The sequence below is a fragment of the Amphiprion ocellaris genome, chromosome 5 (assembly GCF_022539595.1).
Source record: "Amphiprion ocellaris isolate individual 3 ecotype Okinawa chromosome 5, ASM2253959v1, whole genome shotgun sequence".
In the NCBI taxonomy this organism is placed as follows: domain Eukaryota; kingdom Metazoa; phylum Chordata; class Actinopteri; family Pomacentridae; genus Amphiprion; species Amphiprion ocellaris.
Genome location: NC_072770.1, coordinates 4,371,905 through 4,395,056, shown reverse-complemented (window position 1 = coordinate 4,395,056; position 23,152 = coordinate 4,371,905). Strand labels below are relative to the sequence as shown.

The window sequence follows — 23,152 nt, the reverse complement described above, 5'->3', positions numbered from 1 at the left end:
TACCAGAAATTAGTGGCAGAAATCCAAATTTAGATAATTAATAACAGCATCTCCACTTGTTGAAGTCTGGGAGACAAATCAGTAGCAGTTGTATTATCTTATGACAACTGCTTGAAGCTGAAAAAGGTACCTGGATTTATTTAGACTATTTCAGATCTTCTAAAATGTACTTATTAAACAGCAAAAGGGCTCTTTCTCCACCTTTTTCAGTGTCTTGTTTTCCTTGCAGAATGCTATTCATCAGAAAACATTGTAGACAGTTTGCTTGTGCAGTCTGTTGGAGGATTTTGAAAAAAAAAAACTGCCCTATCTGATCTGCAGATCAATCTTTTCACTTTAAAGCATTGTGTACCAGCTGAACAATGACAAACTGGAGCTTCTGTTAGACTGTGGTGGGGATTTTAAAGTCTTATTGAGGTTTTTGAGTTTTCTGCAGTAGCACCAGAGAATTCAGGCATTCAGGGATTATGGGATGGTATGATCAAATGTGCCTTTGTATACATACAAACACAAACTATTGACAGCTGTCGTCTGATCGTCTTAATTAGGTTTTCAGGGGTAGTGTGTGTGTGTGTGTGTGTGTGTGTGTGTGTGTGTGTGTGTGTGTGTGTGTGTGTGTGTGTGTGTGTGTGTGTGTGTGTGTGTGTGTGTGTGTGTGTGTGTGTGTGTGTGTGTGTGTGTGTGTGTGTGTGTGTGTATGTGTGTGTGTGCACCTGCATGTGCGCACAGCTATAGAGGCATAGATAGGACTGGTAATGGGCACACACAGACAAAAAGTCCTTTAATGAAGATGACGTGTGTCTCAGAGGGTGTCTAGTTGCAGTCCTAAGACTGGTCTTTGAGGGCAACTGGCCTCTCATGTGACTCCACTAGTCTTGATTTGAAAATAAAGGTAAACACAACGAACCTTGCAACTTGCCACCCTGCAGGAGGGCTGTGGTTAGCAAATCTAATCCAGTTGATGTAATTGCAGGTAATTTTAATCACAACTGTTGAGAAATTTTCAGTCTCTGGAAATCCAACATGTGTGGGTAAATTTTTATAAAAAAGGAGACCACAATCTCACAATCCCTCACCTGAGAGCATATTTAGTCGTGTTAGCTGGAAAGCATCCGAACGTATCACCACTTAGAATTAAACTTAGTTGTTTTTGATTGGTGCGGTATAAGAAAAGCATCTAGAGCAAAGAAAAATGACAATTGTCACTGCATTTCTGGGAGTTCGTGTTTTTTGTGTGTGGTTGGAAGCTGGCTAATTGGAGGCCTGTATCACACAATTGTATGGCAGTAGCATGACTACCAGGTCCACTCACCCTCACCTCACCAAGTCTATAGTGCTGCATTTACTAGTGCATCTAAAAAAAAATAGAACACAAGGAAAAACTTAATTTTGCCATAATTTCACAATAAAAGGTAAATGTTCATATTTATATTTCAAGCCTTTTTGTTTTAATTTTGTTGATTACAGCTTATATGACTTCTCATGGAAATCCAAAATCCAGTATCTCAAATAATGACAGCATTTCCTAAGATCAATCAAAAACAGATTTACAATAACGAAATGTCCAACTTCTTAAAAATAAGTTCATTGATACTCTTAATACTTATTTGAGGCTCCTTTACCACAAATTACTGCATCAGTGTAGTGTGACATGGAGGCGATCAGTCTTTGGCACTGCTGAGATGTTATTGAAGCCAATCTGCTTTAGTAATGGTCTTCAGTTTGATCGTATTTTCATTAAATTTTCACCTTCTTAGATAACCGATGGAGCATATTAGACTAGATGCAAAGTCATTTCAGCATTTTGTTCTGCTGGTCATTTCTAATTTGCTTGTGTTGGTAACTTCTTGTTTTCTCTGAGTTTGAGCTTGAATACACTTCTGTCCGTCATGCAAAGAATGATTAACAGAGACAGATTTTCTTTTAAAGGGTTTCATAAATTATTCAGAAACATATTTTGAGTGCAGAAATCTGAAACCGGTAATAACCATCCAATATTCTCAAGTAGGGTGAATATGAGCCTCTGTCTGTATGTTGAAACCTGACTCAGAAAACATCTAACAGGGATTTTTCTGACAGATAATGCAATTTGATTTACACTATGAATTTTTAAAGTCCTGCTTCAGTTCAGTATTCACCGTGTAATCGAGTTAAAACATGTATGGAGCATTACCACATGAGCAAGTGTGACAGTCACCCAAGGAGTATGGCATAAATATGTAAAACTACCGACATACAAGAGTTTACCCCTGGGTCAGATGCATCACAAAATGTAAAAGGTGTGGAGATTAGGTAACAAAGCTGTGCTTTTGTAAATTGAAATATGGCATGGATGCTTATTGCTGATTATTTTTTAAAACAAAATGAGGAGACAGAGGAGGATGCTCGTGGACAGGGGTGGGACCCGACTAAGACTCACCTGATGATAAAGAGTGCATTTGCACGCAGGGAGATGCTGATTGAGTCATTGAAGAAGAAGACATAGCCCACTACATTCACTCACGATGCTGAACGCAGTAGTGGGGTTGTAAAATTCAACTCATATCAACAGTGATCAAGATTTAGGTTTTTCCTCAAACTCTGCTCATGGAAAGCAGCCAATGTAAATGACATCTCTTGGGTTCAGCGTGAGTAAATCTGACATTAAAATGCCTTATATAATTATTTTTCAATTAAGTTTTAATCACACACCTGAATGTGTGAACTGCAGCCATCTGGTTAGCATCCACCTTAGCCTGCATGGGAGGCATTTAGGGAACATCTGTAAATTGTAGTGTCTATTGATAAGCAGATGCTTCACAAAGGGAGGAGTTTAGCCTGTGCATAGTTAATACCACTGATACAACCACAGGGAAAAGACTGGTTACAAAATGACTGTATTTTCAGATTTGAATAATTTGCACATCATGACCAAATCCTATACTGGTGTGACCAGCCGAGAAAGTTTGTAGCAGTGGAAAAGTTGGTCTTGAGCTCAGTAAATGGGAAAGCATTTACAACTTCTGAAAGTTTCAACCTGAGATTAGATTAAATTGAACAGCAACAAGAGTCAAAGTGACCTGATCGACTAACTGGGGTTAGTCAATCAGTGGTACGAAGAGCAGGACCTTATGGCAAGCGGTGATTGTGTCCAGGTGCGCCGGTCCACAGCTGTCTTCAATTCCTGCAGATTACAGATGAGTGTTGCCAGGAGCGCAGCACAGAGGGAGAGAGAGGGAGAGAACAAGGGACAGGACAAGAGAGCCAGAGAGAGAGAAGGAAATGAAGTAAAGGGCTAGGTGGGGGCAGATGCCGTGGCTGAGGAGGGGGCCCTGACAGTTAATAGTTTGCATTTTTTTTGTCGTTGTTGTTGTTGCTCAATTTACCTGATGAGCTGTTGACTCTTTACATTACATACAGAAGTCTGATCACTTTCAGAGTATGTTTACTGCATTTAAGACATTCTTGTAATATATATTTGTTGTTTGTTTCTGGTTCAGGACAACCATTGTGGTGACTGGAGCTTTCCTGGACGCTTTTCAGAAAGTCGCAGACATGGCAACTGGAACCAGAGGTGAACACACAGTGAAACACACAATACAGTCCAGATGCACAGCTGTTGTGTGATCATCAGTCATCATCATCGACACTCTGTTACATTATGTATAGGGTCTTGTAGTCACCTGTCTTTCTGTCTGAGGTGACACAGTGAGACCTCATGTACAGCTACCTTAATTTAACCCCAGATTAGGTTACACACATTAACACGTTTACACTTCATAATGCAGAGCAGGCTTCGTCCTTCAGTTTTGAAATACCGCTGTCATATTGTGGGAAATACTCGAAATTTGCTTTTGTATACAGAGTTTGTTATGGCAGTCAGTATTAATTTGACAGAATCAGTTTATTAAGCAGTGTTTCATTGTATACTGATACCAGAAAGATGGGCAATACTCTTCTATTAAATAACAGGACTATCACCAAGTTAATGTTATTAATACGTATCCTTAAAGAATTTCAGTTATGTAATATGAGCTGTAATTTCTGTGAGCTACTGTGGTTTGAGACAACAGACCGATGTAAAGTGGTGGAAAAAAGTTTTCGGACACCCCATGCATTTGTGAAATATTGCATTAAGAATCACTCTTCGGCCTTCAAGTACAATTTCTTTTATTACAGTCACAGCCAAAATACTAAACAAATCCTGAAAAAGCCATTTAAAACTTAAAATTTATTGGTTCCATAAAAATACATAAGAAATTTTGAGTACTGGGTCGTTTTGGTACCAATGGTCCACTAATAAAGGTCATGCTTTTTATTAAAAGACACAATTTTTGTTGCCGTGCTTCATGTCTATATAAAGGCAGCACATTTGAAAATTATTCAGAGACAAGATTGACTAAAACAAGGAACCTAATGCAGGAAACACAACTGAAGATACAGATTCTCAGCCAAGAAAGGAACAGCTGCCACCAGATAGCAAGAAGTGCAGATGCAGTCCTTCAGCAGTTTGATACACCCTGCAGAAATACAGACGAACCAACAGCTTGGAAGACAAACCAAGATCTTGGCGTCCAAGGGTTTTTTCAGAATTAAATGACTGCATCCTGATCCGCATGTGCAGGGAAAACTGCCGAATGACATCACAGGAGCTTCAGCAGCAGTGGTCAGACCAAACTGGTGTCTCGTGTTCCACCTGCACTTACGTGGCTGACTTTTAGATCATGGCTTTAGGTCCTACAAGGCTGTCAAGAAGCCCCTGATAAATGAGAGACAGAGGTTATCCTGGCAACATTTGTCCCAAACACACAAGAACTGGACAGCCAGAAATTGGAAGAAGATTCTGTGGTACAGTACCTACTGTCAAGCATGGTGGAGGCAGTATCATAATTTGAGGATGCATGAGTGCTGCTGCTGTTGGTCATCTCACTTTCTTTGATGGCACATTGAACTGTGCTAATTATTGGTGCCATTCTGCACTGTTCCGTGGAGGTCAAAACTGGATGTTTCAACAAGATAATGCCCCTTGTCACACATCCAGGGCCAGTAGAACTTGGCTGCGGGAGCACAGCATCCAGGTCTTGTGCTATGTGTCCACTAGATGCATTTTTCCGCATGTAAACGGAACTCATTTGAAAATTGCCCTCTTGGCGGGCGGTACTTGAGGCCAATAGCCGGTCTTAAACTCCTGCTGACCATCTTCTCGAACTTTCCTGCCTGCCCCTGATTGGACAAACGCATCGACTCAGGAGCTGTCCGCTCCTGGATTTCTACCTGGACCAACATGGCGGCTCACTCGCAAACTTTCTCTTTTATTACAAAAACAGTTTAGCAAAAAGTATTTCTGAAAGCATTTGATACGAGAAATAACCTGTGCAGTAGCTGAATCTGTCCTGGTTTTAGTTCACCGATGGCTACTTTAGACGTTTGACGAAAGTTTCACAATGCGTCGGACCTCCGCATGCCGCATCCATTTTGCATAAAATAGAAGTCGAGTCCACTTTATGCAAATGAGCTACGGCACGCTCCAGGAAGATGCACTGGATTGCAGCTTGAAACACACCACAACCGGGCCAGCATGCAATTTGGTGCTTTTCACATAGACAAAGAATGGCATGCGGGAAATTGCCTGATGGCATGATGGCTGCACGACATTGGTGCTGACAGAATACCCTCCTTTTTCGAAGTTACCCAACTCATAGACTGTCTAAATTCAACTTTAACAAATAGCTAAAGCTTAACTGAAGACATGACTTCCAAAAAAGATACAACTTAGAACAAGAAGCAGCCAGATAACAAGCAACAGCAAGCTAATGATTCGAACGATGAAATGGCTAATCAAGCAAATGATGGCAACGGAGATGGAAACCTTGCAAGAAACAGTAGCCCAGATGCTAAAGGAGTCGCTAGAAAAGGCTCTCGACCCAATAAAGAAGCACATGGCAGAGAATGGCAATATTCACTGGTCCTTGAAAGAGCAAGCCGCCATTCACACTAAAAAGTTTAGCACTGTATTCAACAAAGTAGATGACATCCAGGCTAGTTTGCGCAGAGAAGCTGCCTGCAGAAAATGTTACCAGACTGGATCCTGGCACTCAGGGCCTCATGCAACATACGAGTGAAGATAGACAGAGCGCACAGGATCTTCTTTAGCAACATCTCAAGACCACGGACCATGATTGTCAAGCTCCTGCGCTACACCAGTCAACAAGCTATGCTGGAGGGAGCGAGGAAGGCCAAACCTGCTGTCCCCGATGGCAGTTTCTCAGCGACTACAGTCCCGGAACAACACAGGAGAGACAGGGACACAAGGAAATCTGGGCTAAACTTCATCAAACAAGGACCAACTCATTCCTTGTCTACCTGGCAATTTTGAGAGTGAACCAAAAGGGCAAAAGGATGTCGTTTCACTCAGCAGAGGAGGCAAGAGAGATGCAAATTCATTGGTGCTGGGAGATATGGAGGACGATCCCCGGCAAAATACACAAACAGCATCGGAGGAGATGGAGCAATGCTAAGTTGTCGGATTAACCTGTGTGCACACTTTAATTGGACATGGGCAAGTGATCATCATATAGGTAATGTTGGTTGTTTGTTCTTGCAGCAAAAATACACTTATGCGCCTTTATACCTGGTGTAAAGAGGGGCTAGTTTGTTTTTAGAGCTCTTACGCAGCAGTTCAGTTTGGCAATTGTTTATGAAATACCTGTTAAGTTGTAAACTGAGGTAATGCTCAGATTTGGAATATAAGATTTTATTATTTTACTAAAGTGTTACGGAGTACACCCAACTGTCATCGTTTACTGGAAAAATAATAGTTATGCTGTTGTCTTGGTATGTTTGGTCTATGAGACAAATGTTGGATACTAGTGGAGGGATTCAGCGTTAGACATCGCTAAGCGACATTCACAGATGTTTCAAGGTAAGGGATGAATTGGGAGGGCAGATTGGAAGAAGGGAGGCGAAAGGGGTAGCACGCAGCTCCACCATCAACTCTCAACATTAGACCCGGGGGACAATAAGCAATACAGATAAATTAGAAAATTTGACAGTCTTATCATTTAATGTGAGAGGATTGAACTCTCCCCACAAATGTTCAAAGGTATTCGACTTTGTACATAGAAAGAAGGTAGACATTGCACTGCGACAGGAGACTAACCTTAAAGCTGCTGATATTTCCAGAGTTCAAAACCATTTTTATAAATCAGTTGTGGCATCAGCAGATGGCACTCACACAAAAAGAGTAATGATAGTAATGAGACGCGGGATTGATGCCTCAATTGAAAAGACTGGCTCCGACAATGATGGCCGCTTAGCTTTTTGCTGTAGATCTATTCAAGGTAAAAAAAAAAAAAGAAGTGGCAATTGTTAGTCTATATGCCCCCACTTTATTTGATACTGAATTCTTTCCTGCAGCTACCACACAGTTATTAAAGCTAACTGATCACCAACTATATGTTGGTTCAGATATGAATGTTTGTGTGGACAATAACTTAGATAAATCCTCCTCAACCTTAGCAAATTCCCAAGAGGCTGCATCTAAAGCACTTAACCTCTTCATGACAGACTTAAATTTAACGGATGTGTGGAAGGTACATAACCCGTCTGCAAAAGACTATACATTTTTCTCCACTAGACATAAAACCCTGTCTCACATAGATTACATTTTTATTTCTGCTGCTCTGCTGCCTTCTGTACACTCTATTGAATTCTTGCCCCGACATGTACCTGATCATAATCCAGTCATATCTACTTTTAACTATGGGACAATTAAGAATAAGGATGCTAGATGGAGATTTAACCCCACTCTCTTAAAAAAAACAAGGCATTTTTAATGCAGGTGAGAACAAAATTGACTGGATTCATAGCTATAAACAAAATTAGTGTCTCAGATATGACAGTGGTTTGGGCTTCTATCAAAGGTTTCCTACGAAATAATGCTATACAGTTCAGCTCGCAGTTACATAAAACTTGGCTTCAAAGATCTCTATCCTTGAAGAACAATGTAGGGCACTGGAGAACGAAATTATAAGCAATTGCACAGTCCTAAAAGAAAATAAGCTCAAAGCAAAACAAGCAGAATTAAATGACTTATTGAGAAACAGGGTTGAATATATGATACAAATAACTACACATAAGTACTATGCAGAGGGCAGCAAGCCAAGTCGTCTTCTGGCACTTACCCTGAAACGGCAGGAAACCGTAAGATCAATACTAGCAATTAAATCCAACAAACGTGGAGTTGTGTTTTCAACCAAGGAAATAAATTAGACTTTTAAAAATTATTTTAAAGAACTGCATATAAACAATGTGGACCATCTGGATAACGACTTTACAGGGTTTTTTAATGGATTAAAACTTCCAATATTATCATTAGAGGACATCAAAACTTTAGATTCTCCTATTACTTTGAATGATCTACGGAAGGCTGTCCAAAATACAAACAAGGCTGTACGCCAGGTTTAGATGGCATACCAGTGGAGCTCTATCTTGTACTTTGGGATATACTAGGACCAATATGGTTGTACACATTAAATTATGCCACTGAGAATGGGGCCTTCCATCAAGACTTGAATATGGTAGTAATGTTATACCAAAGCCTGGTAAGGACTCTTTAGAGTGTGCCAATTACAGCTTGGCAAACCATGTTGTTGACAAATGTTCAAAGGATTGAAAGAGTGATAGGTTAGCAAATATTATAAATAACATGATTATATCATACCTCAAAGTGTGATACGAGTGTGATACAAGCAAACTTTTTTCACCATCAGGGTTTGGTGAAACAATTAAAGGCAATGATAAGTTTCACTTGGGTGTGTCTTTTTTACTAATGCAAACACGGTACTCACACTGGCAATGTTTTCCACACAGTTTCCACAGAGGAAGTCAAAGTGGGTGATTAAAATGTGCACTAATGCACTGTTTCTGCAAGCGTTTATCCTTTGGATAAATTCTTATACTTTGGCATGTGAACTCTGAGAGACATGACTGTATAAAGAGTTGATCTTGTGGCTGGATAATAAAAACTTAGAACACACTTTGGTACTGTAATTCACTCCAGTTGTTTTATGGACTCTGTCCACATCTTCTACTGCCTTGCATTGTCACATTTTTTCATTTAGTTATGCTGTATGTTCTGCCATTCATTACTACATTAATTTTCCTGATATTTTAGATTTGTGCTGTGGCATTGTGATGATATATTTGGGCTGGCATCATATCAAAGTCATAATTTTAATGTAGGGAAAACTGTAGTCTCAAGCAGCTGCATGAAGTTGATCCCATTGAGCCTCGAGCTTTAGTGAGAGTGGACACTGATGTCCGGTGATAGGACCTGAGTTGTAGTCAGCCTTCAAGGTCATCTTTAAATCCAGACTCTGTGCTGGCAAGATGGTCTATTAATATCTTTATGGACTAGACTGCCACAGAGATGCATTAACATTTCCTTTCATTTGAGCTCAGAGGCTATGTCTGTGGGCAGAAGTGTGTTCAACAGGCATACAATGATGTATTATGCATGATCAAATTAATAAACAGACTATTCTTATTTGAGAGCCACTCAGACACAAGCAGATCAACTTCTCATCTTTTCTAAGACTATATAAAAGCTGAGGGGGGTAGGCACTACCATTGTGTACAGAGCTGCAGTGCCTGTGTTGGGGCTTTGTTAGCACAGTCAGCTGCTTGTATGATTATGTAATGCCAAAGTCAGATGGTATTTAAAAGGAAAACCAATAACTTGTGGGTGTGTGGAAGGTGAATCACGGAGCTCTGTCATATTTTAGTGTTTATCTATAAAAATAGAGGTACACAAAAAGCAGTATATAGACATGGTCAGATTATCTGTCAGCTTCTGGTAGAACTGCATTGACTGACTGCAAATTTACTGGTGAAGAAACACAAAACAGACAAAACAGACTCCTGAACAACATTGCAATTCTTCAAATGCAGGGAATAAAGTGAAACAAGCAGCTTCAGGCAGTTTCAGATCACATTATTTAACACATGACATCACTTGAAGCGGAAGGGCTGCACAGTTTAGCCTCCAGTTGTCATAAGGTATTAAATAACATCATAAGACATACAGTATACAGGAGAAGGTTTTCACTGTGTACAACCAGAGTCTCTGTGTTTATTTTTCTCATTGTCATACGTGTAGTCACATGGTCTAATCCTGCATCTGTATAATACTGTATGAACTCTGTTTCTTAAACCTATGTAGTCTCAGCAAGTCATCTGTCAGAAAAGTGTCTGTTTTCACTTTAAGATACAGAGAGGTCCCATATCCTACCATAGCCAATGTGTAATTGACCCTGAGTATGTCTTCAGACAAAGCAATGTAACCCCTACCAAGTAGAAGCAGAAGAATTCAAGAGAGGTAAACAAAATGAGTTAGGAACCTGAAGCATTTGTCGAAAGTACTTTAATTTCAAGATTAAGAGCAACTGATTGTGATGATGAAGATCTTTAATCAAGATACTGATCCAGACATTGCTGTAGATGTGTGTATGTGGTTTTTAAGTGAGAGGAAAGTGAAAGCTGCTCTGGACAAAAGCATCGTTGTTAATGTAATGTAAATATATTCTCAGAACCCTGACCTTTTCCTTCGTGCCACATAGCTCTAAGTGAAACTGTTGCCTAATCAGTTTGTCTGTTGACAATTAATGGAAAGCCTTCAGAATGAAATCTGTAGAGAAAATTTCAAAATCGTCCTTCTCACAAGCGACTTTCAATAAAGAATACCCAAGGTCAGAGGTCACAGATTGCACAGCTGTTGGTGCATGCATTAGAAGTGACTTGAATTCACAAATAGTGCTGAGACAGTTTCTCAATTTATCAAATGGCTGACAGAAATGTAACCAGTGCCCATAGTAGATTTTTGTCCTTTTTTCAAGCAAAATGTCTATTTTTCTTGGATTTCAGTCAATAAAATGTGAACATTTCTTAGTTTAACTGATTTATGTATTTGAAAATTCAATATATGTTTCAGTTTTTGGAGTGTTGTTTGAACAAAACGGCACATCTGAAGAGGACAGCTTTGGTTCTGAAAAATCATAGCTCTTTTTACCACTCTGTTCTAAGCAAGTTAACCAAATAGTTGAATTGTTACAATATAGTTTGCAACTAAATATATTAAAGCACATGTTAGTTGAATCCCTACTACCATTACCAGCTACCTGCATAGATATTTCAATGATTTTATATCAGTGTTCTTAAGTTATGGACCTGCAACATCCTGTAAGTGGTCTTTAAAACCTGCTTATTTATCTTTACTGCTACTGACAAAAGATCTGATGCTATATTTCTTTTTTCATTTCATCCATTACTAACTGCCACAGCCAGAAATCTAAACTGGAGCTGTAACAATTAATGCATTTGTTTATTTTACTGTCAGGTATTAAATGAATCACAAACTATTTTGATTGAAGACTGAGGCTAATCCGTTTGAGTAATTTTGTAATAAATCAAAGTCTAAATTCTCTGACTCCAGTTTCTTTGCACTGATATTGTCTGGTTTCATTCCATCTGGGTGATTGTAAACTTTGAGTTGTCAACAGTGATATCATCCTGGACTTTGGGAAACACTGATTGACATTCTATCAACCAGACAACTAATCAATGTATGTAGTAAATAGTCAACAGATTAATCAACAAGTAAAATAATTGTTTGTGTCTACCCTAAGCTATACATAAGTTCAGTTGAACTTTTAAACCTGGAAAACATCAAATTTTTTGGGACCTTTTGGACTGTGTTATGTTGTTCTACAACTGGGTCTCTAATGACTTTGAGCCTGCACACAACCACAAATGTGTACACACTCAGTCTTAACAGCAGTATTACACTGTTGCCGTGATATACAGGTAACTGTAACATGCCAAGACAAGCTGGAGTGTGCCAGTGAAGGCAGGGAAAAACTTGATTGCAAGCTAGTAAACATGGGTGTAAATAACTCTGGAATTAAAATATTTTTACTATGACTTTGTGGTTTGTTTTTTTTTTTTTTTATGAGGGACAACATTTCTGTTTTTAAGACAGAAAGAATACACACAATGTGCTATGGTGGGTAACACAGAACAAAGCAGAATTTTAATTTGTTTGCAAGAAATATCCCCTTAAATTGCATTCAAAAGTCCCATTAAACCCAGGTAGTGCATATACCTTGTTTGACCCTGCAAAGGAAACAGGTCTGTTGCCATCTGTAAGCAGTTAGCTCAGTTCAAAGCCAATATGGTCCTTACACACTGCATGTTACCAAACACATTCTACTGTTCTCTCTCTTTCTCTCTCTGTGTGTGTGTGCGTGTGTGTGTGTGTGTGCGTGCGTGCGTGCGTGTGTGCGTGTGCGTGTGTGTGTGTGTGTGTATGTGTGCATTTTGACAGCTGCATCTTCCTTCTCCTCCATGCTCTCTTTCAGCTTCTTTGGCCTGTCAGCTGCTGAGTGTGTGAGAGTACGACTGACAGAGGAACAGTGAAACAGCTGACTTTAAAGAGGGTTACTTATTACCACTTTTATGCACACAGATTTTCAGCATTGACAAGTATGAACATTAGGTCAAAACAGTTAATTGTTTTCTCGTTCTAATCCTTATATCACCTGTAGGTGACTCTGTGGATGTTTCTGTCACAACCGGTCGGGTGAGTTTGTGTGTGGGCTCTGTGGTTGGTTTCCAGAGTAATGTGCACATTCTCAGCTTTCTCTGATATGGGACCTGGAAGACACTGTGTGTTTGAAAATTGTTTACCAGGATAGACAGATTGGAACATAGGTCAGCTGGCAGCCCTGTGCCTTGCTCCAAGGCATATCAGTGGTAATACGCAACTAATGCTGGAGTTTCTCTGTGTGGGAATGTGTCATAACATACTTTAGTGTCAGTTGACTTTAATTGTAGTTTGGCAGTGTGCATGCACACAGACAACGACAGCATTCTCATGTTGCGTCAACACAGATAACACCAGTGTTTGAATGCAGCCAGAGCTACAAGTCACCTGAAATACATCCACAGGGCTCCAGAGGAGCTTTCTACGTTAGTTTTAGTGGTTTGCCTAACTTTATCATTTAGATGCGTCCTTTAGCATTGAGTAATACATTTTGAGTGCTGCCTCTCTCTCATTTCCCAAACACATTGATAGATACTTAAAACATTATGTGAATGAATGTGAACAGAAATAAAATTACAGATAAAGGTCCTGTTCTTGTCTGTAAGAAAGATATTAAGGAAGATCTTAGGACTTCCAGTCAGTAGAAAGTGTCTCTTTGGTGATATTATAAACAGTACTAAATTTTATTGTTTCTGACTCCCTACTGCCTCAGTTTTATGTTGCTTGGTGCTGCAACGCTTTTTATACCTTTTATGACATTGGAAGACTTTTTGTAAATTTTTTAACATTTCCATTTGGAAAGTTGGTGCTCCAAAAACAAAGTGATAGTGCAGTTGTTTTATTTGCAATGAAGGCCATACATAACGTTGGTGGCTTTATCACATCTCATTGTGACAGTATCAGGGTTAAAACCTGGCAGCTGATTTTCTAAGCAGGTTCCTCTTCCCTCTTCCCTGGTGATTCCTCATGACTAGTTTCTGCGGCAACCAAGGAAATGCTGACGTCTTTGGCGTCATGGGGCTTTCAAAGCATACACACTCATATACACAGAGATCACAAGATATCCCACCAAGTCCTGGATAATTCCAGCACAGGATTCTTAAGGTCAACTCTGTGCATGTATTTGTTTGCTGAAGTATTGCAGAGGTGAGGATACAGTTTGCCTCATCCTGCCTGCCTCACCGACCGACTGACTGACTGACTGGTCAGTTAATCAATAACTAAGCCAGTATAAAGAAGGGGAAAGATTGTGACAAGTTGGGAGCTGTTGCTAGAGTTGTAGTCATGGTGACCAGTGTAGCGCTATTGCAGGCAGAATATGACACATTCAGTTTAGCATTTTGTAGCATCTAAGTCACAGAGTTTCAGTGCAGTTTGGAAATTTGTGAAATTGTGGTGCTTGATGGCAGCTGGTCTCCTAACGATATCACTGTGAGTGACACCAGAGTTTGGGACGTAGATTCACACTGAAAATGACTACTGTGAAACAACCTGGCAGCAGTAAAAAAACAGCAGGGAATTAATTCATACATACACACTTGCAGGCTTTTATGAAAGGGCTACATTATGAGCAGTGAGGAGGAGAGTGAAGCTGAAAAATCTGGCATTAAGAGGACAGTGAACAGTTCCCTCTGTGTCTCTCTGACATTGGGTCTTTGGAAAATGATGGGTAATTATCAGCGACATGGGTTGCTCTTTATTTTCCTCTTCTTTTTTCCACACAAGGAAGTTTATGACAGATTTTGCTGGCTGTATCTTTAGCACATTATATATAATATTTCAAAGGTAAAGAAACTGATTAGCATACAAGAATAAGCAAAAAACAATGCCAATAAGAGAGAAATAAAAACAACGGAAGGACATCTATTATGTATATATAAATTAAGTAAAACTAAACCTTCTGAATCATAAAACCTGCCAGATGGTTTGAAACATGCACTGTATTATCTTTTTTTTTTAGTTAAAATGCCAACATTACAGCATTTTTGTCAGAGACAGCAAGTATAAAAGCAGAATATACAGTGGACATAAAAAGTCTACACACCCTTGTTCAAATGCCAGGTTTTTGTGATGTAAAAACATGATACCAAGATAAATAATTTCACAACTTTTTCCACCTTTAATGTGACCTATAACCTGTACAATGCAATTGAAAAACAAACTGAAACCTTTAAAGGGGAAAAATAAAAAACTAGCCTGTTCGCATAAATATGCACACTACTAAACTAGTACTTTGTTGCAGCACCTTTGGCTTTTATTACAGCACTCAGTCTTTTTGGGTAGGAGTCGATCAGTGTGACACATCTTGATGTGGCAATATTTGCCCACTCTTCTTTGCAGAACCGCTCCAAATCTGACAGATTGCGAGGGCATCTCCTGTGTACAGCCCTCTTCAGATCACCCCACAGATGTTCGATCGGATTCAGGTCTGGACTCTGGCTGGGCCATTCCAAGACCTCAATCTTATTCTGGTGAAGCCATTCTTTTGCTGATTTGGATGTGTGCTTTGGGTCATTGTCGTGCTGAAAGATGAAGTTCCTCTTCATCTTCAGCTAACAGAAGCCCAAAAGTTTTGTGCCAACACTGACTGGTATTTGGAACTTTTCATAATTCCCTCCACCCTGACTAAGACCCCAGTTCCAGCTGAAGAAAACAGCCCCAAAGCATGATGCTGCCACCACCATGCTTCACCGTAGGTATGGTGTTCTTTTGGTGATGAGCAGTGTTGTTTTTACACCAAATATACCCTTTGGAATCATGGCCATAAAGTTCAACCTTGGTTTCATCGGGCCATAAAAAATTTTCCCACACGTTTGGGAGATTTCAAATGTGTTTTTGCGAAATGAAGCCAGGCTTGGATGTTTTTCTTCGTAAGATAAGGCTTCCGTCTTGCCACCTTACCCCATAGCCCAGACATATGAAGAAGATGGGACATTGTTGTCACATGTACTACACAGCCAGTACTTGCCAGAAATTCCTACAGCTCCTTCAATGTTGCTGTCGACCTCTTGGCAGCCTCCCTGACCAGTTTTCTTCTCGTATTATCATCAATTTTGGACAGACGTCCTGTTCTTGGTAATGGCACTGTTGTGCCATATTTTCACAACCAACAGTCTGGTGGGAACAATGTCCAAGAGGCAGCTTATAGGCTTCATCTGATGCACGACTTTAGTGAGAGTTGGCAGGTAAACCTGTTCAAATTGATCAAAAACAGCAGAAAGTACCGGAGCAACGGGCAAGTCAACATCCAAATATCGTACAGTGAGCTGCCTGATAGTTGCAATTTTATCGGTGAAAAAGTGAAGGAAATTATGGCAGGTCTTGACTGAAGCATTGGCTAGAGCAGAGGCGGATGGGTTAACAACAGAGTTGATTGTGTTGAACAGCATTCTGGGGCAATGACTATTGCTGGAGATAATGTTGGATAAATATTGACATTTTGCTTCTTTCATAGCCCTTTGACAGTCAGACAGACTGTCTTTTAGTATTTCCCAGGATACGTGGAGTTTGTCCTTCTTCCATCATCATTGATGCCTGATGGCAGCGTTGCCTAAGTGCACAGGTAAGAGTCATTTACCCAGGGATCAGCTCTCGGTTTAGATGATTTGTAGCGAAAAGGGGCAATAGAGTCCAGAATCCTGGAGCAAGTACTGTAAAATGAGGACAGAAAGTTGTCTGAGCATAAAGAATACAGATGAACACTAGGATTTAAAAATTGTATGTTCATAAAAGCAGTGGCAAATGCTCCAGCTGTTGAGGAGGTGAAGATATGGCATCAGCGAGGCAAGGCCAGAGGCTTGCAGGACGCTGGAGGGGCTGCAAATTCAAAAATAATGGGAAAGTGATCTGAAATGACAGTTTCAGATATTTCCCTGATAGATAAAGATAGTCCGCAGGAGATAATAAGGTCCAGAGTATGACCAAGATGGTGTGTAAGTCCGTCAACTGATTGGATTAAATCAAATCAATCCAAAAGTCTTTTAAAGTCAGTAGCAAACTGACTAGCCAGACAACAAACGTGAATATTAAAATCTCCACAAATCAAAATCTGATCATACATAGGAATGAATTCAGACAAAAACTCTGAAAACTCTTGGATAGAATCCTTATTATATGCAGGTGGGTGGTACAAAAAAGCCATTTCTGATTTCTTTCTAATTATAGCTATAGTGCTATTTCCATAAAGACGTAGGACTTTATATTGCAGTGAAAAAAGCCCACAGAGAGTGAAAATGTGATGGGAGCACAATATCAGAGGGTTAAACAGAAATTTAAATTTAGGCTGATGGACTAGTCTGGAAGAAAGACAGCATTAGTTGTGCTCCTGTGTGGATGGAGTCATTTTGTGCCCCAGTATTACGTGTTCAGGCTCATAAGTTTTCATTTGTGTATCTTGCACAGGTGACTTCCATGATGCTCTGCATCACACTTTCACATCAAGCAGTATCATAGCACCTGTGAGTAAACCGTGTTGCATTGGTTTGCTGGTAGCATCAACAGCCTTTTTCCTTGTATAGTTTTTGACCAATAGTGAAGCTATGGAGCAATGTTATGAGTCTTTTGTTTGTGTCAAGTGACACCATACACATTCCTACTAATGGTTTCACACCGTACCACAAACATACAGATCTGGTAGTAACATTCCAAGTAAAGTAGCAAAATGCATTGCAGAGGAAAGTTTTCAATTGTTTTATTAGAAAGAAACCGTTGCAGCAGTTTCTTGACCATGGTTTTGAGAGATGTTCACTGATCACATGTGGCTTTCATGTTCAGGTGTCCAATATTTTTGGCCTTTAGTGTATTTACACAAACAAATCTTGATCAAATGTCACGCTGTCGTGATAAACTCAAACTGATCATTTATTAAGCTCCGTTTTAAGAGCCGTTAATCATCAGCATGTTAAAAGCAGAACAAAACAAACTGCGAGAATTGAAAACCATCTCACTCCCACACTGAATTTGTCTGATCTTGTCAAGTTACATTTTTCTCTGAAATCATCCCCACACTATCAGACAAGTCTGAACACAAATGCAAGGAAACGCCTACGATATTCAATGACAGTGTAACACACACACACACACACACACACACACACACACACACACACACACACACACACACACACACACACACACACACGCACATGCACGCACGCACAGACACATGCCTATTGGTTTTAACAGAGATTGTTTGCCAACCACAGCTGCGTGATGCTGCTAGAAACAAAACTGACGAAAGAGTCTAAACCATTACCTAAATACGACAGTAGTTAACCAAAGAAAATATTGTTGGACTGGAATTGTACATACTTCTGAATCAGTCAATTGGTTGTGACAGAAAAAGTTTTCTCTAGATGAACTAAATGGGCCACAGTGAGCTAAGTGTACTTTACCTGCTAGTCTGGTGAACCTAAATGAACTCTGAATAAACAGGTAGAAGCTAGTATTAGCAACATATTTATTCATTTTAACCGGTTTCTTTTAATCTAATGTGATAACTGTGCTGGAGTCAGAGCATGCTCCTGCTCATCAGCACAACTGCACACGTGGACAAAATTTTTGGTACCCCTCGGTTAATGAAAGAAAAACCCACAATGGTCACAGAAATCATTTGAATCTGACAAAAGTAATAATAAATCAAAATTCTATGAAAATTAACCAATGAAAATCAGACATTGCTTTTGAACTGTGGTTTAACAGAATTATTTAAAAAATAAACTCATGAAACAGGCCTGGACAAAAATGATGGAAACCTTAACTTAATATTTTGTTGCACAACCTTTTGAGGCAATCACTGCAATCCAACCATTTGTGTAACTGTCAGTGAGACTTCTACACCTCTCAGCAGGTATTCTGGTCCACTCCTCATGAACAGACTGCTCCAGTTGTCTCAGGTTTGAAGGGTTCCTTCTCCAGACGCCATGTTTCAGCTCCTTCCACAGATGTTCACTAGGATTTAGATCAGGGCTCATAGAAGACCACTTCAGAATAGTCCAATGTTTTCCTCTTAGCCATTCTTGGCTGTTTCTAGCTGTGTGTTTTGGCTCATTATCCTGTTGCAAGACCCATGACCTGCAACTGAGACCAAGCTTTCTGACACTGGGCAGCACATTTCTCTCTAGAATACCTTGATAGTCATGAGATTTCATTGTACCTGCACAGATTCCAGACATCCTGTACCAGATGCAGCAAAGCAGCCCCAGAACATAACAGAACCTCCTCCATGTTCCACAGTAGGGACAGTGTTCTTTTCTTGATATGCTTCATTTTTGCTTCTGTGAACATAGAACTGATGTGCCAAAAAGTTCCAGTTTTGTCTGGTCTGTCCATAGGACATTCTCCCAGAAGCTTTGTGGCTTGTCAACATGCAGTTTGGCAAATTCCAGTCTGGCTTTTTTATGATTTGTTTTCAACAATGGTGTCCTCTTTGGTCGTCTCCCATGAAGTCCACTTTGGCTCAAACAATGACGGATGGTGTGATCTGACACTGATGTACATTGACCTTGGAGTTCACCTTTAATGTCTTTAGAGGTTGTTCTGGGATCTTTTGTTTCCATTCCTATTATCCGTCTCTTCCATTTGTCATCAGTTTTCCTCCTGAGGCCACATCCAGGGAGGTTGGCTACAGTCCCATGGATCTTAAATTTCTGAATAATATGTGCAACTGTAGTCACAGGAACATCAAGCTGCTTGGAGATGGTCTTATAGCCTTTACCTTTAACATGCTGGTCTATAATTTTCTTTCTAATCTCCTGAGACAACTCTCTCCTTGGCTTCCTCTGGTCCATGTTTAGTGTGGTACACACCATGTCACCAAACAGCACAGTGACTACTGTAACCCTATAAATAGGCCGACTGACTGATTATAAGTCTGTAGACACCTGTGATGCTAATTAGAGGACACACCTTGATTGAACATGTCCCCTATGGTCACATTATTTTCTGTCTTTTCTAGGGGTACCATCATTTTTGTCCAGGCCTGTTTCATGAGTTTATTTTTTAAAATAATTTCAATGAACCACGGTTGAAAAGCAATGTCTGATTTTCATTGGTTAATTTTCATAGAATTTTTATTTATTATTACTTTTGTCAGATTCAAATGATTTCTGTGACCATGGTGGGTTTTTCTTTCATTAACTGAGGGGTACCAGCAATTTTGTCCATGTGTGTCTATCAGCTGGTGATCCCAGCACTACTGCTATTGAAGAATATAACACAGACCAATTAGCATGCTGTTTTTTTTTCAAGCCACATTAGTTATTGAGTTGTTTGTGACAAGTTTACATTTTTTGACCATTCATTTGAATACCGGCTGTTGTTGCCGGTGTTTTCTCCTATGAAACTAACTGAGGTGATTGTCTGACCAGTGAGGATTTGGTTAGAGAACACATGTACCAGTTAACCTGAACACCACAGACCTAAACTTCAGTTAGTCCTAAATTACAAAATTTTGTTAGAAAGACGGCAATTACAGAGAAAGTGAGTATTTCCTGTTTGCTGCGACCATTACATTGTTCATGTTATTTGTAGTGTTTTGTTCTATTGTTTATATAAAAACGTTAATTAGTGATCTTTTACAAAGTTTTCTTGGTATTTTGAATATCACAGATCATTGCAATGCAGGTTAGTCAATGAAATAATATTTTGTATTCAAAGCAAAAACACAGATTGGCTTTTAAACCAGAAAGGATTTAAGATGCACTCTTTCAAAACATTGCATGACAGACTTTTGAAACATCTGCTTTAACTGCATTAAGATAATAACTGTATTATTGCAACTTTAAAGACTTAAATGTTCTCTGAGCTCAGAGCTGGAGGTGCAACAGGGAGGGAAAGGTAAATAAAGCAAACACACCTCACCTAAATGATTAATTCGCGCGTTGTACGAAAAGTGCGTGTGCATGTGTGTTAGGACAGATAGAGGACAATAGAGGAAAAATGGATGGGTATGACAGAGAATGTATAGAGGCAGATGAAGTGATTGGAGGATTGTAGTATCAATGGAAAGAAAAGGAAAGGAAAAGAAGAAAAGTAGTGTGTCGCACAGTACAGGAGGAGAGAAGAATTCAAACCAGTACTGGTGTGTACAGTCAGTGTCAGTCCAGATTCCACTCTGATACCACATCCGGTTAGTGCTGGAGTTACTTAATAATGACATGAACACCTGATCTGTCACTCTGATTGTTCTTTGTCTTTCATATATCAGCCATGACTCAGCGTTGCAGCCTGTTTGTGTGTGCACATGAATGTGTGCAAGCTATCCTGTTTTCTTCCCATGCAGCTGTCAGTTTTTGTGATTCAAATGATATGTAATGAGTCAGTGAAACTCACACAGTTTGGACTCTTTAGTGAAAGTCTGCTGTGTTGCTGTCTCAGAGCTAAGTGATGTAGATGAAATTAAGCGTTGCTGAATGTTTGACTCAGTCTGTTCGTATGATAACCGAAACTATTATTTCCAGTATTTGTAATTTATCAGTTGTTTAGTTCTTAAAATATCGAATAAGCTTGTGGAAAATGCTCATTATCTTTGTGGCATCTGAAGTTGTTTGTATTGTATATCCAACTCTTTTAAAACCCAAGTTTACAACAATGAATTAATTGTTGTTGCTAGCCTTCAAAATGATCTCCAGCTAATCTGATAATCAACTAAGCTATTTTTAACCCTCTGAACCCCAAACAGTTTTGGGGCATTTTTTTTGCTCCCATCACATTTTTACTCACTCTGGGATCATTTTTCACTGCAGTAAGCCTGCACTTCTGTGAAAACAGCACAACCATTCCTAGAAGTAGAGATAACTCTAAATTTCTGTAGCTATTTATTTTACAAAAGTTGGAGAAAACCTAGTAGGGCTGCACAGTGGTCACAACTAAAAGATCCCCAGTTCACATCCCGGCCTGGGATCTGTCTGTGTGGAGTTTGCATGTTCTCCCCACAGTCCACAAACATGCTGAGGTTAATTGGTGATTCTAAATTGTCCGTAGAGGTGTGAATGTGAAGGTGCCTGGTTGTCTGTTTCTATATGTAGCCCTGTGAGAGACTGGTGACCTGTCCAGGGTGTCCCCTGCATTCGCTCTAAGTCACCTGGGATAGACTCCAGCCTCAATGTGAACATTCAGAGGACTAAGTAGTTTATAGATGATGGATGGATAGATGGATGGATAAACCTGGAATCAGCATGTACAGCGTTTTTCCAAATGTTACCAATACTGGAAAAAATGAAGTGGTGACTACATAGTATAGATATGTAGCACCCGTATGCAGCCACTCTGTTGAGGTGATTACCCCGAGAATGGTGGGTGCTCGGGTTCGTAAAGCTCAATGAAACTACTAAATAAATAATAGATATCAAAATAAAATGAGACCCAGAGAAGTTTTCTCCTTTTGGCCAAATTAATTGATGAGAGGCCAGGTTTAATATAACACAAAACATACACACCCAATAAGACAAGAGAACATAACAGATGTAACTTAAACTTTCCCAAAAAACAAATGATTGTCTGTTCAGATATGTGTCCCCAGATGGTCCTAATGACCAGTCCCAATGTTACTTTACATCCAAATCCCTCTCAATGAACGACAATTTCCCCCCCTACGTTTACCTCACAGTCTCAATACAATACAGTAGAACTCTGTCTATGCTCTATGATCACACGCATCCTGCTGAAAGAGATCATAACATTGAATATTGCCCATAAAAGCATCACACTGCCTCCTCCGGCTTGCCTTCTTTCCACAGTGCATCCTGGTGCCATGTGTTCCCCAGGTAAGCAATGCACCTGCGCCCGCCCATCCATGTGATGTAAAAGAAAATGTGATTCATAAGACCAGGCCACCTACTTCCATTGCTCCGTGGTCCAGTTCTGATGCTCACGTGCCCATTGTTGGTGCTTTTGGTGGTGCACAGAGGTCAGTTTGGGCACTCTGACTGGTCCGTGGCTATGCAGCCCCATATGCAACAAACTGTGCTGCACAGTGTATTCTGACACTCTTCTGTTAGAACCAGCTTTAACTTCTTAAACATTTTGCCCGACAGTAGCTCGTCTGTTGGATCCGACCACACAGGCCAACCTTCGCTCCCCACGTGCATCAATTAGTTTTGGCAGCCCATGACCCTGTCGCCAGTTCACCACTGTTTCATTCTTGGACCACCTTTGATAAATACTGGCCACTGCAGACCAGGAACACCTCACAAGAGCTGCAGTTTTGGAGATACTCTGATCCAGTCATCTCGCCATCACAGTTTGGCCCTTGTCAAACTTGCTCAAATTCTGATGGATGTCCATTTTTCCTGCTTCTAACATATCCACTTTGAGAACGAAATGTTCAGTTGCTGCCTAATATATCCAACCCACAAATGGGTGCCATGATGAAAAGGTAATCAGTGTTATTCACTTCACCTGTCAGTGGTCAGTGGTTATACCTGATCAGTGTATGTCACTGATCAATAATATAGTTTATTCATATGATATTTTGAAATTTCATATGAATGAAAAATGTTTTCAAAGTTAAAACCCCATGACTTCTAATCAGTCTTTTGAACTGGTCACTCTTTAATTAAACAGACCAAGCAG

The 23,152-nt window shown here is 39.9% G+C and overlaps 1 protein-coding gene across 3 annotated transcripts in view; it reads left to right on the top strand.

Annotated features, from left to right (window-relative positions):
- mtss1 (MTSS I-BAR domain containing 1) overlaps positions 1–23,152 on the top strand; it is a 103,191-nt gene that overhangs the window by 29,345 nt on the left and 50,694 nt on the right. For all 3 annotated transcript variants that reach the window (XM_023292069.3, XM_055011006.1, XM_055011005.1), the window contains exon 3: positions 3,480–3,553. In XM_023292069.3, coding sequence (XP_023147837.2) covers positions 3,480–3,553 — 74 coding nt within the window. The remainder of the gene's footprint in view (positions 1–3,479; positions 3,554–23,152) is intronic.